Source organism: Mustela nivalis (assembly GCF_964662115.1).
Source record: "Mustela nivalis genome assembly, chromosome: 5".
NCBI lineage: Eukaryota > Metazoa > Chordata > Mammalia > Carnivora > Mustelidae > Mustela > Mustela nivalis.
The window spans coordinates 54,189,686-54,208,884 of record NC_139024.1 but is presented as its reverse complement, the minus strand read 5'-3'; the positions used below and the strand labels follow the sequence as shown (position 1 = coordinate 54,208,884).

Here is a 19,199-nt window from a genome sequence, read left to right as displayed (position 1 = left end):
TGTGCAGAAGCTTTTTATCTTGATGAAGTCCCAGAAGTTCATTTTCATTTTTGTTTCCTTTGCCTTTGGAGACATGTCTTGAAAGAAGTTGCTGTGGCTGATGTCAAGGAGATTACTGCCTATGTTCTCCTCTAGGATTTGATAGATTCCTGTCTCACATTGAGGTCTTTAACACAAAAAGATAGAAACACATTCTATATTCATGGATCAGAAGAATAAACGTTGTTAAAATGTCTATACTGCCCAGAGCCATCTATACTTTCGATGCCATCCCGATCAAAAATCCACTGGCATTTTTCAAAATGCCTGAACAAACCATCCTAAAATTTGTTTGGAACAATAAAAGACCCTGAATCACTAAGGAAATGTTGAAAAAGAAAAACAAAGCTGGGTGCATCACATTGCCTGATTTCAAGCTTTACTACAAAGCTTGGTACTGGCACTGGTACATGGTACTGGTACAAAAACAGACACATAGACCAGTGGAACATAGTAGAAAGCCCAGATATGGATCCTCAACTCTATGGTCAAATAATCTTCAACAAAGCAGGAAAATATAATCAGCGGAAAAAATACAATCTCTTCAATAAACGGTGCTGGGAAAATTGGACAGCTATGTATAAAAGAATAAAACTCGACCATTCTTTCATACCATAGGCAATGATAAACCCGAAAGCACATCTTTTTAAATATTGCCTTTCACCTTATATGGGAAAGAGACATGGCTCTCTTTTTCAGATAGCTCAGTTTAAATATGTATATACTAATGCCTCCAGAGACAATAGCTAAGTTTCATACACTGGGCTCAACAGAGTTGGAGATTGCAAATCCTCTAACTGGTTTGCGTGGTTTTGATTTTAACTACAAAAAAGATATTTTTTCCCTTGAATATTACCAGGGAAATATTCAATTTTCCTTGAATATTACCAGTCTATATTGGGTTAGACTCGATATAGTCAAGAAAACTGTAGCGTTAGAATTTTCCAATAATGAATGCTAATATTTGATAAAAGCAATATTTCCCACCCTCTCCCCAAGAATGATCTTTAGTGGTGGCAAGATGATCAAGTTAAGGGGTTCTCTCTGTTATGGTTTAACTCCCCCCACCCACTCCATCTTAATTGCCTCTGCAGTATGTCCTTCAGGTATCTATGGTACTTTAGCATGAATTAAATAATAGAAGGCCAAATAGAAATCAGAGTGAAGATCAGAGGAAAGGAAGCACAAGACAGAATGCTAAAGCCTGATTTTAGTGTATATTTCGCCAGAGAGATAAATGATGTCTTTGTGGCCCAAATATTTTGAAATTTTAATAAGCTAAGAAAACACACTGGGGAACTAGAATGACATATTCTGCCTTAAATGTGCTGTGAGAAGGTTCTGGAAAAGATAGGATATCTACATGGGAAAGAGGAGGAAACTAGAGACTTCAAATCCTGACCACCCCTATCTTTGACCCTCAAAAACAGGGTGAGGGTGCAATGCAAGAAAAAGCACAAAATGAGACCAAATGTACATTTTAAGATTCTATAAAATTGCTAAGAGTGGGTCATAAATTTGTTGTTGATCCATTTATCAACTATGGGCAAGAAATTTAGACCCTGTTGCTGCTGCACATTTTATACTGCGCTTTGCTTAACTTCTCATATGGGTAGCCTTGATTCCACCAAAATTTTGTGAGATCATTAGAAGCAAAAAGGCTTTTTGAAACAAAACGTAACTTAATTGAGTGATCATATTTAACCTCTTCTTCTTTAATGGAGGGGTTAAAGAGAGAGAACAAGACAGCTGAGAGATTCTACCTGAAGAGGTGCAGAACAAGGACAGGCTCTGGAGCATCCAGGCCTGGCAGGAGTGGCCCAGGAGATTGGCTCTGGGCTGCTGTGTTTGTCAGAGGGCATCATCCACATAGAGATGGGAGTTGTCAAGTTCCAGAAACCTATTCTGCTCTGGACACTATGCCTGTAGTTTAGGTAAACTGCCATGGATGGGCCGTGGTGCTCAGGACCCAGTATCCTGATATGCTGATTTTTTTAGGCATGAACAACTGAGAGAGATTGTCTTCTCAATTTTCCTTTTTCAGAGTCTTGAAACGAATCCACCACTATTTTTTCTATCTCCAATAATGAGGTAGAATTCAGGGCAAAATATAAAGAAATATTAATTACTAAGGAAAGAAATGTCTCCCAGATAAGTATTCGATATCCATTCTCTTCTGGCCTTCCATCATTGTCAATCACTCTTCATTTAACTTTTGCAAAATTTCTGGGCTCCTGTAAAATTAATCGATTAGATTTTCTAACCTAGAGGTAGTCAGGCCTTGTCTGTATCTTCTCAATAGCTCTAACACACAGCATCTTTTAGTTGCTTTAGTACTTTTTATCCAAGGGGTCTCTTAGGTATGCTCTATTTAGATACTTTTGTACCTTCTTATGAAAAAAAAAAAAATGTGGTTGTTTACAACTTAGAAAAGAACTTTATGATGTAATGGAAAGGACATGGACTTTGAACCAAATCAAACTGGGTTTGAATCTGCATTGAATATTTAAATGATCATGACTACGTTGTTGAGACTTTCTGAGATTCTTTTTTCTTTTAAAGATTTTATTTATTTATTTATTTATTTGACAGAGAGAGAGAGAGAGCACACAAGTGGGGGAGGAAGCAGAGGGAAAGGGAGAAGCAGACTCCCTGCTGAGCAGGGAGCCCAACCTGGGGCTCAATCCTAGGACCCTGAAATCATGACCTGAGTCAAAGGCAGACACTTGACCAAGAGCCACCCAGGTACCCACTTTCTGAGATTCTTAATCTGTAAAAATGATATGAGACCATGCTTGGTATTCAGACAATTAAATGAAATAAGTAGTATATAAAATAAGTAGTATATAAATAAGTAGTATATACAACTCCCAGCAGCTAGTGCTGTGGTCTTCACTACCACCACGTCAACCATCTCTGCTCGTTTCGTTAGTACAACCACTGCCAACTGAGTGACCATGGGAAATCCGGGTAATGCTCTGGACCTCAGCTTTCACTTCCGCAAAACAAAGATAACGGTATCTATCCCACAGCGGTAGGGCTCTGAGGATAGTGAAATAGTATCATGTGTAGAGGTCTAGGAACAATTCAAAAATTGTCCCTCTTTTCCCCTCTTGGTTAGCAATAGCAGGGAACTCTTCAAGCACTTATTGGTTCCCAGGCTAATAGTTCACTCTGATTCTGAGGTTAGATGAGAGCCTGCAGGGTCACTGTAGATGTACTCTAAGTTGGCCCTAAAGTCCAGATTTGTGTCCAGGAAAGATGCACACTCTACTACCAGTCTTAGAGTTTGAATCAGTCTTAAGGCCATAGAGGAAACAAGAAATACATGCAGTACATGGATATTCCCCTGAGCAAGGCTCTCTCTCCCTTCAGGGGCCCTTCCTGGCCAATGCCCAATACAGTGTATAGCCCCACACCTTTCCTTCACTAGTGCTGCTTCTCTGTTCAGTGCTGAGAGGATCTTCCCTCCTACTGCTGTTTGTTTCCTGGTCTTGCTCACCATTTCCCGTTGATGGAAACAAGGAAACAGACTACCTTCCCATGCATACTGGGATCCTGTAGCGACCCCCAAGGGCAGCCTGATGCAGGACAAAATGCCCCTGACCACAGCAACTTGACAATTGTCATGTCCTTATACTTCCTGGGGAAACAATAGATTAGAATGAAGACACGGTCTTAAGCACATACATTTTCTTCACCAACAATGGGGACCATTCATTATTTTTCTCTTGCTCCTGTGTTCTTTGTACCTTCCTTCTGAAAAGTACAGAGGGTTCCTCATCTCTGTGCTTGTGTGGCTTTCTAGGGTGGGGAGTAAATGCTTCCTACCAGCTTTTGGTATGCTCGCTTAAGGTCAGTGTGTTTACTACATTCACCCAGCAATGGATCATTTAGGGAAAATTGAGGAGTGTCCCATTTTATCTTGTCGGATAGGCTCCAATATGCATGGCAAGGCCTATGACTATTTTTCCTTTTTTATTTTTTTAGCTGCATCTGTCAGTGGCCCCAGAAACTACTTGGAAATGAACATAAGCATTACATACAGTAAATTTCAAGAATGGGTACACTCGATATTGGGAGGAAAAGGCCAGATTGAGTTATGGGGTGAGTGTGTCATGCTCATCGACTTAGGGGGTCTCTGATAATTGATCCTAAATGGATCTTTTTCTCTGCCATAGAATTTTATTTGGTCAGAATGTGCTGTCTATCTTTTATGGTCCAAAAGCTAAAATTGCAACGAACATGATAACTACTTGTAATTCAGAAATCTCACCATCTGTTGTTTCAACCAATGTCACTTAACCCTGCTGGTCAGAAAGCAACAGCAATAGACTGAGCATCCTGGAGCCCAACGTGAGGGTCAAGGTGATGCCCAGGGTACAAAGGCTTCTAGTTGACCTTGAGTCCAGGAGTAAAGTTACGCACAACACTATCTCATTGTCTACCTGTAACTCCAGGGACATGATTCTACCTGCTTAAAAAAAAAAAAAAAAAAAAGATGAGTTGATGTTTGCCATCAGAATGAGTAGCTGATGTGACTCTGTGTCCTCAAAATCAAGTGAGAACTGAATGTAACTTGATTTATATTTCCTTTATAGCAACTCTGAGCCCACAGTGCATTTTATTTTTGTCATTATTAGACTCAACTCTCCTTCCCGGAACTACACCAGATTCACAAAGGGTTTTATGATGTCCAGAAAGACGAGGGACCTTGGCTATGAGGTCTGTAATGGTCTCACCAACACCCCACTGCCCAAACCCCCAGCAGTTTTCTGACAACCCCCAGCAGTTTTCTGACAGCGTGCAGTTCTCAGCTCCTCCCACACCCTCTGGAGGCATGGGGATCTTTATGGAAGCGCTAAGACCCAGTCTGGCAGGTTGTCCTCCCTGGACACACCACAACTCTTCCTCCTGGGGAGTCCTCTGCCTCCCCAGGGCAAAACCAGGGAGCACCCTTCCCTGAGACCTTGGGAGTTATCCCTGCCTCCAGATTAAGAGAAGCCCTTCCTCATATGAATGCACCACCACACCTCACCATGACCCATTTCTCAAAGACATTCTGCTACTCTCTTCAAATTCTGTCTTCCTTTTAGGAATCAGACTTTCAGAAAACAAAAGCCAGGAAATCTTGCTGGTAAATTCCAGCTTCTGCTGCCCAAGGCAAGAAGGCACAGAGGCATAGAGGGAAAAAGGAAAGATACAGAAAGGGAGAAGGAAGAAAAGCCTCAATTAAAACCACCAGGCATTTGTTGGTAATGTGGATGGTAGCACTCAGCACAGCACTGCATTCCTTAAGAGGGTCTAACCTTTTCTTCCAGAACTAGAGGGAACATTGTACGGAGAGAAGGAAACTGGGTCCTGGACTTCCTGTGTTTGTGCAAGGGAGTGTGGGGGATTGAAGGTGTATTTCCAAGGCATCACCAGTTCCTCTTTTATAGATTACCCTTAATATCATTTTAATTTGTTGGAAAAGGTAAACCAATTTTGCCTCTTCTTTTTCTTCTTGTAAATCCTCTGTGAATGAGTAAAAAAAAAAAAAAAAAAATCAGGAAAACCCAAGAAGACTCCCTTAACTGCTCTCCATGAGAAAGATGACCAGAGTTTGCCTGTGGTGTCAGTTTGTGATCCAGTGACTTTAGAGGAGTCAGTCAGAGGCCAAAAGGGGCTGAACTCATGTCCCTCAATTTAAGAAAACACAGTCTGTAAAACCTCACACTTGCAAAACATTGATGTGGCAGATGACTTTAAGGCAAAAACTGTTTTCCCCTTCAGAAGTCGAGGTGCCAGGAATTCCTTTAAGTATCAAGATGTCCTTGAATTTTTTAAAAAATATGATCTAATTTAGAATCATGGGTTCATGTAGTTTTGCAAAAGTCTATCTAATTCATAAAGATACATACACCCATCCTCAGTGAAATGAATGGTAAGCCAGAGAAAACATGAGATTTCACCAATGGGGAAAAAAAGACTCTGCCAGATTCTAATAGTTGTTTCAGATGTTTAGGACAGTTGCACAATACTCAAATGACTCACCCCATCCACAAACACAGTTAGAGATGGACAGGGTCATGAGGCAGGACCTGCAAAACAGGTTTTCATGGCACGGTGGCATATGGGGCGGTTACACCAAGGGTAGCCCTCCTCGGCTTCCAGAGATGAAAAGCAAACAAGCACTCCTACATGTCACACCAACAGAACCCTCTTTCTCCGTCTGAATAGCTCCTATTCTGTGGCCAATTTCCCCAAGTCTCTTGGTTTGTAAATATTTGTTTTTGTAAATTTAAGCAGTTACTCTGACAAGGTTGATCCTAATCTGGGGCACTAAGGAAATGGAGAAAATGTACCAGATGTAAATAACTGCTTTCCTGGGTCAACTGATACAAATCTAAGCATTTTAGAAAGCTCTGCCCATATTAAAATGAGGGGGAAAAACATCTTTGGGCAAAAGAAGAAGTAGAAAACTGGTATATTTTGTATTGGAACAACATGGTGTTGGTTTCTGATGTTCCACGCCTGGGGAGTGGACCCAGGAGTGGAATGCCAGCCAGGCTTTGGAGGTAAAGCTCCTCTGCTGACCACAGTTATGTTTTACTGTAAAGGGCCACCACTCACTAAATCCTATGTAATTAGAAACTCAGAGAGAAGGAAATGTCGTTAGAATACCCAGGGGAAGGTTTATCAAAGAATACACGGTTTGTGCATTTGAGTTTTGCTTTTCATCATAAGCTGTGACAGCTTCCTTGGATCTAAATATCTGGTATCTTGAATGCGTAAATGTCATAAGACCACAGAAAGAAATGACCAGACTTCTTCTAGGTCTCTACTTGTCAGGTTTTATTTAGACCCTACTTTTCCTTTTCCCTTTAGCTTGCAGGCATGGTAGGCACGGGGTGTTGGACTTGTCTCCTTACAAATATGTTTCCTTTGCGTGGTCCCTTAATGAAGATGGGAACCTTCCATGTCTGAGTTATGCCTACAATGATAACCACAGATCAGTACTCTCAGATATTTTAAGGAAGTTATTTCTTCTCCTGTATCTGGTAAGAAAAAGGAAAAAATTTGAAGCATATATATATATATATATATATATATATATACACACACACACACACACACACATATATATATGTATGTATAAAATATTTTTATGAGGTTTTCTTTCTTTATTTTATTTTTTCAGTGTTCCAAGATTCATTGTTTATAAAGCCTATATATCTTTGTGCATCAGTTTAAGATCAAAGTTTACCCGTTCCAACAGAGCACACAGAGGATGGATCATTTGGTAGCTGGCTTTGGTTAATATCACCCACAAGAATGCCAAAAGTTGTCTCGCGTCTCGCTGAACTTGCAACCTCATACTTGCATTCCAGATGTCCAGTCTTGTGTTACTGTGCACACCTTAAAGTGAGCTGGGAGATTTATAATTACCTGAGTCTTCCATGAAAGAAAAAGGCCAGAAGTTACCTACACCACCCACTGTAGGATTGTTCTTGGCATGGAGAGTGAGGCGTGGTGAATGTGTGCATGGCAGTGTGAGTTGTCATGTCTTAAGTGGCAGTAATGCTAGGGGGTACTTTTCTTCTTGGAGTTATATTATTAACTCCTTGGACGAAACATATCTTGGTTTTGAATCATAACCATGGGAAATGCCCACACCCATCTCGCCTTAACATATGTAAATTCCATTTCTCCCAAGACTCTCAGCTATGAGAAAATGCAACCATCAGTATTATGAAAGTAGCTCAACTGAAATGTTTGCTTTCCTGTGCTCTGTCACTTGAGCAGTTCAAGTGACACCTTTGACAAGGCAGAACAAGAAATTTATCCCTTCAATATGGAGCCTTTTGCCAGGGAGGCTGAGCTTTGGAGCAAACTAATGGTGAGTTGAATGAAGTATTTAAATATCAAGGGCATTGTACTGAATATTTTCCTTGTAGGTTTTCATAAAATTAGGAGGAATTTGTAATCAAAGGATTGTAGTCTTGTTCATTGTTTTAGAGTGATACATGCCTTCTACACACCAAACAGTGTTAGTGATATATGACTTTGGGTGAATTGTTTGCGTATGAATGTTTCTAATTTTATTGATGAACCGTACTGAACAGCCTGTAGGCATACAAGACATGACCTTTGAAGCAATACGACTCACTGACAGAAAGGAACTGTAAAGTCAAGCCAGGTTTATAACACAAATGAAGAATTTCTTGGAACTCTGTTTTGGGTTGTTATTTTCAATTTTCTTTAAATGTTCCTCTTCTGGATTTTATATAAATACATGTATGTGAATATATATATAATAGTTATGATATATATTATGATCAGAAGAGCATGATAAAGGAGCAGGCTAGTGTCTAACACAAATTTTTGTGATTTTTGACCTGGGCATATTCAGACCTGCTGTTTCCCTTTATGTCATAAAGAACTTCTGAGTTTACTCCACATGAAGTGGTCAAGTCCTGAGAGCCCCAAAGAACGGTCCAGATTCCCTGGCCTCAGTGACCCTGGCTGATCATCTAATTTTAAAGTTGAATAAATTGAAGTTCCCCTTACTTGAACAACCCAGAGTGGGGATATAAGATCACAGACTCCAATGCCAGCCCAATGCTTTTTCAGTAAGTCTATCTCCTTTCCCATGGTATAACTTTTCAGTCTGTCTTCTTTCTAATGCGAATTTGAACTTCATTGGAAATAAAAGATTCTGCCACAACCATAGGTGATTTATAGATTGGATGGTATAAGAAATTCCCTCTGGTGGCAACAGTGGGACCCATCTGTCTTTTCTGTGGAAGTATGACCCATGTTACCTTCTTTTATGACATGAAGTTGATTTTAAGAGCAAATTAAAACACTGGATTCTAAAGTAATCATTTCTATTTAATAAAGAATGCTCATCATCCCTGACGGTCTTAGCCTTTAATGTTATATCTAAGATGGCAAGTCATATTGTATACTTTTGGAGAAAGGAGGGTAGAAAATATTGCACTATCCCCAGGCCTAACTAAAAAAGTGTAATTTTCAGATGAATGTTCAAGGTTTTCAGACATTGACCTTTGTTTATCCAAGTCATTCATTCATTTACTTAGCGAGCATACGACCAGTTGTATTCTGGAAATTGAACCATTTCTATGCTCTTGTAATATTTAGATTTTTAAAAATTCATTTGTTTTTAATAGGAGCTCATTTTTGACAAACTAAGGAAAAATAAAAGTAGTTTTTTCCTGCATGCCCTCTGGGCAAAAAGGAAGGTCTCTGCTTCTAGGGGCTGAGAGCTGATGTCACACAGGTCTGATTGGCTCCAGGGTCCTAAGACAGCCCCCAGGGCATCAGCAGATGCTGAAGGGCAGGAAGTAACCAAGAGATGAGATCAAGACATTGGTCCTCACCCCTTAGACACCTCCAGCCCCCTGCTCAAGCAGATTCCCAGTTATATGGGAGAAGGTCAGAACTGTAAGGTACACAGCTATCACACAAATTCAAGCTAGCTTGTTGTTCTGTTAAACCTTGATTACCTAAACTGTCATTTTGAAAATTTTCTCCTCGTTTGGAATTTCTTTGGTCCCTATCTCTGTCTCTGACATTACACGTTGTTACCCATTCTCTTGGCATGTTTGTGGCTACTTACCTGCAGGGCAGTAGCCTCAGAGATGCCATAGGTTGCTGGCAGCACCTCAGCAATCTCTCATGGGCTCCTTCCAGCCTGCGCAGTGGATAAAACACCCACCAGCTCAGACCCCCAGGGGTGGCCCCAGCCCAGGGCAGGAGGAACTGAAATTCACTGTAGTCCAGAGCTGCTCTGGAGATGGAGTGAATCAAAAGAAATAGAGTTTTGAAAGTCTGGTTTATTTTCAGGGTCTTTGTATCGTAATTAACACACCCAACCTCTCTTGTGGTCAGCAGGTTGTTATCTTAACTGCATAGATGGTGAGACGCAGAGATTTAATGATGGGCCTGGTGCTCTCTGGTTAGTGAGCCTGGTGGAAATCAGACGTATAAGCCTCTGCTGGCAGAAGCTGGCAACTTCACACATAATGTGGGATGTTCTGTCTCTGCCTTCTCTGCTTGGAGGACTAGAGTAGTTCCTCCATCCAGAATTCATTGGTTGTTCTTTATTCTTGGTGCATTTGAGTTCTGGCATGTCTTCCCTCTTGCAGACTGCTTGTGTGGCTTAGAAGTTCACTTCCATGCTGGATATAACTGGATGATGTTTCCCTTCTGTTCCAATTTAGGAAGTTCAAATTCAGAAGTTGCCTCCAAGTACAGCTTCAAATACCCAAGGCTGTGTGCTGTTCAAGGATGGCTGATGGATTAAGTCCCTGCCCAGCACACAACCTAGCACAAAAGCTAACCATTACACAGGCTCATTTCAACAAGGACGGATGACATAAGAGGATGCACTTGGCCATGGATGCAAAGTATGGTGGGCAGTAGCCAGCAGTGGACATGATTTGGGGGAAGTGGGCAGTGGTACCTGCCTACGTAGTCCTGAGTGATTATCACTACCCAAGAGACCCAAACCATCTTTTTTTTTTCTTTTCAAGCCTAAAACCCTCATTTGGCCCCATTCTCTCTCACCACATGAGCTCATCTGAACAAGGCATCAAGCAAGTGCTCGCTGAGTTCAGCTTCTGTACTAACTCCACTGTTTCTGCAGAGAACACAGAGCAAGAAGACATGCTCTTGACTCCTGAAGGTCAAAATGTAGTGAAGAGACAAGATAGACATACATGAAACGATTAGAGGACAAAAGAATATGTGATTGAGTGGCAGGGTGCATGGCTCAGACATTGAATGGAATAGTGCTTCTGATGATTCTGATAATTGTCAAAGAAGGTTTCATTAGAGAAATGATCAAGAAGGACAGTTGGATTTGAATAGGAAAGGGGCATCCAGATGAAGGAGATGGTGTTCGGTAAATGCCAGGACACAAAAGCAGCCATGGGGGTGGAGCAGAACTGAGTTTTGAAGAGGAAATGCATGTGAGGGACTGAGGAGGGAGAAAGTTGAGCAGATCCTAGAGAGATGGGAAGGCCAAGCTGAGGAGTTTAGACTGGGAGGAAATGGGAGCCACAGAAGGTGTTGGAATAGTGGAACACAAAAGCAGCATGTGAGGATAATTATTCTATCCAGGTACATCGGATTCTGAAGATTCTGCAGGCCAGTTAGGAAACTATTGTTACTGGATGTAAGCAGGAGATGATAGTGGTCCCAGGTTAGAGTGGTATAAGAAGAATAGGGGCAAGAAGCACATTTCTAAGGGAAACTATGAAATACTCATTGATGAATGGAATCCTCTACGGTGCAAACTATGGTTATCTTGTGTAGGTGACAGTCTGTCTTTGCTCAGAATAAAAGAGAAGTCCAAGTCTTCTCCTTAGATCTACTCCTGAAGCCTCCGAACCTTTCTCACACCTCCTTCCCTGTTCCCTGAGTTAATCAAATGCTCTCTAGAAAATTTGCCAAACATCAGTACCTATCCTGAATGTTCAGGCCAAAGCTTCTCTTCCAAGCAAGACTCCTGCCACGAAGAACACTCTCCTCCCTCAAAGCTACCCATCTCTCACAGCCGGGCTCATGACATGGAGGTAGGTGTCCTCGGTTCTCCTTAGCTGTTGTCGAACATGAAACACCCTTCTTTCTCCCTCACTGTCTTAGTTTTATCTCTAGTTAATTTAGTCCTCGCATCTGTCCCCTCTCTGGCTTTATTCACATCAATTTTCCCAGTGATATCTGGTTCCTTGGCAGGCTACTTCAGTGTGAGATGATCAATTTTCCCCTGCAGAGACATAGTTGAATTTGAACTAAAGTCTCTCCTACCTACAGGGAAAACAGGTCCACAGTTCACCTGACAGTATGAAAGAGGAAACAAGCTAGAAAGGCGAAGAAAATCAAGGGGTTGCATGTTTTGTCTGGCAAATCCCAGATAGATTTCGAGGGAAATTTTGAATCACAGAAGGTAAAGAACTTTAAGAGATCCAGGTATGTGTTCTATTTGACCTGCAGAGTATTTTTTAATGACTTTCTTTGTTTTCATCTTTGAGCCAACTCTTCAAATTCAGAAGATTTGACAGAATTATCCAGAAACACATTTCCTTAAGAAAAAATCAGAGAGGGATGGGGATAATCAGGTAGAGCTGAGTATCGCTCTCCCATGTAGATGGGGCACGCACTCTCTTCCTCAGCTACATTTGTGCGTACTTATTAAGACCTGAGGACATTTGAGTTTTGAGTTCGTGACCCAACTGATTTCTTGTTTTATAGAAAAGAGAAACTGAGGCACAGAGAGGTTGACGAACTTTTCCAATATCACTAAAGAGATTGGTAGAAGCATAGGATTAGAACTGAACTTTGCTAGGATCCCTTGACCCTCTTTTTCTGCCTTCTGGGACTGTAGTTGTTTCCTGAACACAAGACCAGAAAGGCTGACAAACTAGAGGAAGACAAAGGCTTGCAGGTGGGAATATCCTGATAGCTGAAAGAAACACTGAGCAGGAGTTCCTGAGAGGAGGAAGCGGGGGAAATCAAGAATAATCGTATTTCTCCACCATGACCTGGGATATAATTTTATTTTACTCTATCATACTTACTACTTATAATTCCAAGAAGTAACATATTTCATGATTGGCTTTTTCCCTCTATTACAATTTCTTTACTTAAAAAGAGTGCGGTTGAAAACATGGCAGTTGTGATTTAACACTGAAGTGTCCGTATTGAAAATGTCCCAAATTTCTAAATGAACCTTACTGATAAAAATGATTGGTTGTGTCGTCTTGTCCACTTTGCTCTCCTGAGTTCACTGCATTTCCTTAGACCTCTGGCCTGCCCCATGAGAGTCTCTGTCTTGAATATGTTAGAATGACATTGGCACTTGGCGAGAAGCTGGCAGGCTCCCGCAGACTCAGCCGGGCTGTGATCTCCGCAGGCTCACGGAGCCGGCGGGAGGGGGCTGCGATCATCCTGCTTATCATTATTGATGCGGCTTCAGCGACCTCTGATGCGTTTCTGTCCAGTGCGATTCTGGATGCCATTCAGAAAACACCTGCTGTAATCCTTGCGAGAAATCCGCGTGTGTGCCAAGGCCAGGGGATTGGTGTCGCTCTTGAACAACGTGAAGGTCAACCTCTTGGCTTTCCTTTGGTAGTTAGTTTCATGAAAGTCAGAATTCTTTATTGAGTGAATTTTAATACAGACCCAGCACGGCCTGGCATTTCTACTTCTTGCAGAGTCACATTTTAAATTGGCTTTTATCTAAAATGGCAGATGGGTGGAGATTTTGCAGGGTGTTTGGAATTGGAAGATACATAGGAAACAGAGATGCTTTGTGTTCTCTGAAATACAGGAAAGCTTACAATTAATGTTGGGTCCCTACTTTCACTACTTCACATTCATCCTCCTCAAAGGAACTGTACCCTCATGATGGTTTCCTTTTCTTTTAGGGGAGGGTCTTTTTTCCTCCCCTCATCCCCAAACCCTTGAAGCCTTTGGCTGAGATAACAAGTTCACTTCCCTACATGGGCGAGGATGTTTCCACCCTATCATTTATGCTACTGTTTTCAATACAGGTCCTACATTTCTCTCTACCACGTGTGTACGTGAGTCATAAATGAGAGACAAAAAGTCTGTAGAGGTATTTGACACTGAGTCCACAGTAGAAGTTTCCATACATAGGAGTTCATCTGATCCAAGGCCACCTTGATAAAATGTGATATAATTGATAGTAAAGTAATTGATGATGGTAATAACTAACATATATTACAGGTTTCCTAGGTGTTAGGAACTACACTGTATATTTCATGGGTTTTATCTAATTTAATCTTCATTGTTGCCGCCATATTCTGCTAAATGAATGATAATAGTCTGTGTGAATAAAGGCTGAGTTTTAGTCACAGAGTTTAAGAGGGAACCCAGCAAACTGAAGAATGCCACCATGTGGGAGTGGGGCCATGTAGGGAGAGCAGAAGTCCTTGAACCTGAGCCTACGGCCGAGTATCCCTGAAGGCCAGTGAAAGGACAGATGGCTGGACCTACCACTGTATGACTCCTTGAGAGTTTCCAATCCAGGGGTCTAAGGAAGGACCCCAAAACCTGCCTTTGTAATAAGTTGCCAGGTGATGCCAAGGGCTGCTAGTCCAGGGAGCACAGCTGGAGCACAGCTGGAGCACAGCTGGCCTAGAGTTCAAAACCATACATTGCATCGGGAGAGTGGGTCACGTCCCCCACAGTGTTTTACCCTGGCTTGCACAAAAGCCTCTTGGAGCCAGTTCAAGGGCTGTAGGACATAAGTGATACCAAGTGTTCCACAGCGATGCTGGCTGGGACCTTCACCAATGGTGTGGGTTGAGACAAACATAGGTGGAGAGTGAGGGAGAGGAGAACAGAAGAACAGATGGAGGGGGCTGCCTGCAGAGGCAGCAAATCAAGGACCCTGGGAGGTGCCCAAGCAGAGAGGGATGAAGGGTTTCTGATTAAGGATCACAAACTGGGGCCTGAGGCTGAATGCAGTCTGCAGACATGTCCGCAGCAAGTGTCGGGGCCAGCAAGTGTTTCCTTTGAATGTGACAGAAGGCAGATACTCTCTAGTCCCCCCAGTCTCTACCCTCTCTCAGCCCCCCTGAGCCGTCCACTTGCCCTCACTGGCCTGGCAGCTGGTGGCCCAGATCTGAAGGCCCGTGGCAGTGAAGTACTGGATTAGGTATTTTATTGTAAATAATCTGTCATATAACTCTAAAGAATGAGAGGAATGTCACTAGGTACGCTGATCCCCGTGTGCCCCCATGTAGGCCCTGCACATGGAGACGGAGACCCCACACCAAACTGTACCGCATGGAAGCCGGTTCTCGCATCCCCCCGCAAGGCAGTGTTCCCTTGTGAGGCTCTCTCAGTCCCTACCCCATGCTCCCTCCCCATTTGCTCTGACCAGTGGCTTCCTCTGCTTCCATCTCATAGAGCTGACCACAGTGGCCAAAGAACCTCAATGGGAAAACACGCAAGAACTCTGCCCGAGCCCACCCGTCTCTCCCCACCCAACCCCGCCCCCATCTCTGTGAATGTCACCCGAGGTCTGTCCACCCTGAGTCCCATGAGCTGTTCCCCAGCTGAGAGGCAAGCGAGCCTCCCAGAGCCTGGGAAACACACAATGGGAAGGTGTGGAAAGACCGAGCTGTGGAAGGAAGGGAAAGGGGTGGGAAGAGTTCCGGGCTGATTGCAAAACAACCAGCACCAAAAACGGTGGATTGCCAGGAGGGGAAGCTTCTGTAAGAAGTTGTAGGGCAGGCGCCTGGGTGGCTCAGTCAGTTAAGCCTCTGCCTTCAGCTCAGTTCATGTTTCCAGGGTTCTGGGATCAAGTTCTTCTTCGGGTTCCCTGCTCAGCAGACAGCTTCCTTCTCCCTCTTCCTCTGCTATACCCCTGCCTGTGCTCTCTCACGCCCTCTGTCAAATAAACAAATAAAATCTTATAAAAAAAAAAATTCCAGGGCAAAAAATGAGTAAAGAGAAAGGGCCAAAGCAAAGAGAAATAATAAGACCAAATTAAGAAATGGAAGAGCTAGATAAACCCTTAGAATAAATTCTCAGTGACGGACATGTTGCCCTTTGAAACAAAACCAGAGAGAGCCAAAAGTATGGAAAGACAGTCTTTTCTGCCTCTGCCTCTGGTTTGGGATGCTGAATTATTGGCTTTTATTTCCCAGGCAAGCACGCTGCTTTCCTAGTGATGAGAGTTTAAGGTAGTGGCAGAGGTAACAGCCTGTCCCCCCCTTTCCTTGGGCCGTCTTTCCGTTCTCTTTTCTCTCTCTCACTTTCCTCCCCAGACTTCCTACAAATAAGAAAGAAGCACTTGGGGAGAGCTCTGGTGCAAGTTCCAGTAACAACGTTGGCAGGTGAATTGTGCACGTACAAAGTGAGTCAATTTATAACTGAGATCAGGGGGCTGTATCCCTCCCAGGGGAAAAAACACTTATATTGACGTGTTTATGTTTTGGAATAATAATATTTGTCCATGTGAAAATATGTGCGATTCCTTTCTGCCACACCATATGGCTGATTACTATTCATAATCCAAACAGTAGCAGCTGCTGCAGAATTTTGAGAACGACTTTTCTTGAAGTAAAAACAGGCAAACTAGCAGACGTCATATATGGTCTCCACGGTGTCACTAGTGATTCACCAGAAATCTACAATTAATCCAGTACGGTCTTTATGAATAGCTCAGCAGTTCATTTTTCTAGCCACTTTCATTCTCCCCCTCTTATCCGACCCTACCCCCTCTCAACCTGTGCCCTCTGGGGCCAGGCTTACCTTGGGAACGCAGATACACGTTAGCCCAAACCATTGACCACAGAAGTTCCCAATTCGGTTGTTGTTGACTGATGACAGCTGCCAGAAAAACAAATTGCAGGTCATTTATGCCCTGGTTCGCCCTGTGGCTTCCTACACTGCTGAACCACATTCTATATTTGTGTTTAATCAGACACATGAAGGCATTGAGGCAGTTAACGAATCCCTCTCGGGCCTACTTGGCCCAACTCTGAGGTAATGGAAAATGTAGAGTAGCACTTTCTCTGGACCATTTGAATGTGGTTAGCAGAACCCCCCAAGGTTTAAGAAGGGAGTGACTTTCAGAAGAGGCATTGGTAGAAACCACCACAATCCACAGCACAAAACAGCCTAATTTCATAGAGAAGTATCTGCAAGTCATTCTTCCATCATGGCATCTCATCATTCGGAGACCCCCGAAGAGCTGAGAGCTTTAGAAAATCAAAACACTCTTTTTTCTTTTTCCATTCATTTATCCAAAACATTCCTTATGCTGATTCTACGCATCACAATGGTAAACATCCAGACTATTTAGCAAAAAAAAAAAAAAAAAAAAAAGTCCTGACCCAATGTACCAAAACTTAAGCCAACGATGAAAGTATATTTAGATAATTTTCCATTTCCGTTAGTTTAATCTTCTTTAATGCCCTGTGTTTGCATGATGTATCATGGTTTTCAGGGTGTTTTTCAGGGTGTTTTTGTATATATTATTAGTAATTGAGATTTCTTGCCCCCCGCCCAAGACTGTCAGGTGACCCAAATCCATAGACGATCGTGAGACTGGGATATTATCTCTGGCCTGGATGCACTGTCCTGTTCTCCCCACAATGGGTATCACTAATTTCCAAAGTGTTTCCGTTGTCTTCCTGCAGCCATTTGTCTTTTTCAGGTGTCTACTGGTCAATTCTCTAAGTACCTGCTGCTTTTATCACAAGTTATAATAGGGTGATTTATCAATGTCATTCTCCTCACTCGCCACAAGAGAGCAACTACAAGATATTATGGAATTGGTCTGCATACTTGGCCTTTAACAACAGTCTCTGATTTGAAATGGCATTTATGCCTCTGTGGTCCCAGAGCTTGTCAAAAGGTCTCTGAGTCAGCCTTAACTTTGCCAGCCTCTGCCTTCAGGGGGCATTAGGTGATTGTTTCATAAACTTCCCTTTCCCAAAAGGAATATCTGACATTTCCAAGTCACTTCTCGTGCTTAGGAGCTGTGTGTGAATGCGTACGTCTGCTCCTCATTTCCGTGTTTCTTATCATCATAATCAGCCTGACTCCAGCTAACTGTGTGGTTGCCCTACAGCCCTATAATGTGATTTCAGGACTGAGTAGTCCGAATAGGTTGTTCTAATAGCAGATGCCTGAAAGCCTCTACTTGTCCATCCTCACCTTTTCCCAGTTCCCAGGAAATCTTTGCTCCAAAAGCTCAGTCCTGCCCATTCTCAGAATCTGTCCTGACCCACAGGTAGTCATTACTTGAACAGGAATCAGTCCTGCTTTCTGAAGCCCTGGGCACGCTGTCCTGCACCTGAACTCCGCCCATGCTAAGCTGGTGGGCATGCCTGGGAGGCTGCTACTGCTTTCCGATTTATGCTTGTGTTCCCCTGCTGAGATGCAGCTGTCCTACTCCTGCCCACTGGTGGCGCTGCTGAGCAAGCACTCCCCTTTCCTATTCCAGTGACTCAGGTGCCTTCCAGGTGTGCCTAGAAACAGAATCACGTGATGATTGATGTTCAAGGGCTGCAGACAGGTTTACCTTTATGGGCCCCTTCCTCCATTGAAAAATAAAAAAAATTGTATTTTTTAACTTAGTTGGATTAAAGACAAATGTATTGATAGTATACATGAAAACATTTCTTTGACTTGAAAGTATATTCTTCGCTTCTGACTTTAATTTCTTGAAAAGGAATTAATACATTTACATAGATTCCTAAAAGTACTGTCAGCCCTAGGCACTGTGTTCAATGAACCTGATGGATGAGCTAGCCCTAGCTAGAAATGGACGTTTGGGACAAACCCTTTTGCCTTAGATCAGTGTTTCAAAGTTCAGTCCTTTGCAAATCACATTTAGAGATGTAATCACGTTGTTCTTCCCAATACAAGTTTTCACCTACTATTTCTCTTTAAATGCATCTTCTTTGAAATTTTAGCAACTATATTTCATGAGAAAGTTTATGTCACTAGTATAAAACCAGTATAACTTGCTGTAGGAACTGCATGTTTGCATTCCCTCAAAATTTGTGTGTTGAAACCCTAATCCTCAGTGTACAGTATTTGGTAGTGGGAACTTTGAGAGGTAATTAGGTCGTGAAGGTAGAGTCCTCAAGATAGGATTAGTGCCCTCATAAGAAGAGACACAAGGGAGCTTGCTTTTCTCCCTGTTCTTTGTGAGTCCCTCTTGAGAGAAGGACACAATGAAAAGACAGCTGTCTGCAAAGCAGAGAGTAGGTGTTCACCAAGAACTGAATCCACGGGCAGGTTGATCTCCGCCTTTCCAGGCTCTAGAACTATGAAAAACAAGTGCTGTTGTTCATGCCACCTAGTCATGCTAATTTGGTATTAGCAGCCCAAACAGATTAACACACTTTTCATAAATAGAAAATACTCATTAATACAAATTAACATAAATACATTATGTATTTAAGTTTGCTCAAGTTCAGCCTAACTCTAGTGTGCTGAGTTCCTCAGCATCTCTTGTCCTCTACCAGTCCTCATGCAGTCAGTGGTTGGACTAATGACCAGCCCGAAGGCATCCACCCTGGTTACGGTTTTCAATGTATTCCCTGTTCAACCACCATCGAGGTTCCTGCTCCAAACTAAATGAGCCAACTGGACCTCCCCAA

General features: G+C 42.6%; 1 protein-coding gene across 5 annotated transcripts in view; it reads left to right on the top strand.

Annotated features, from left to right (window-relative positions):
- The window catches only part of LOC309864645 (sterile alpha motif domain-containing protein 5), a 909,922-nt gene that overhangs the window by 621,702 nt on the left and 269,021 nt on the right, over positions 1-19,199 (top strand). The window contains exon 1 of one of the 5 annotated variants that reach the window (XM_082730327.1): positions 7,857-7,921. The exons of the other annotated variants lie outside the window; for them this stretch is intronic. Within the exon in view, the coding sequence (XP_082586453.1) occupies positions 7,877-7,921 (45 nt within the window). The 5' untranslated portion in view covers positions 7,857-7,876. Of the gene's footprint in view, positions 1-7,856; positions 7,922-19,199 lie in introns of those variants that run through there. 5 annotated transcript variants of the gene reach the window in all.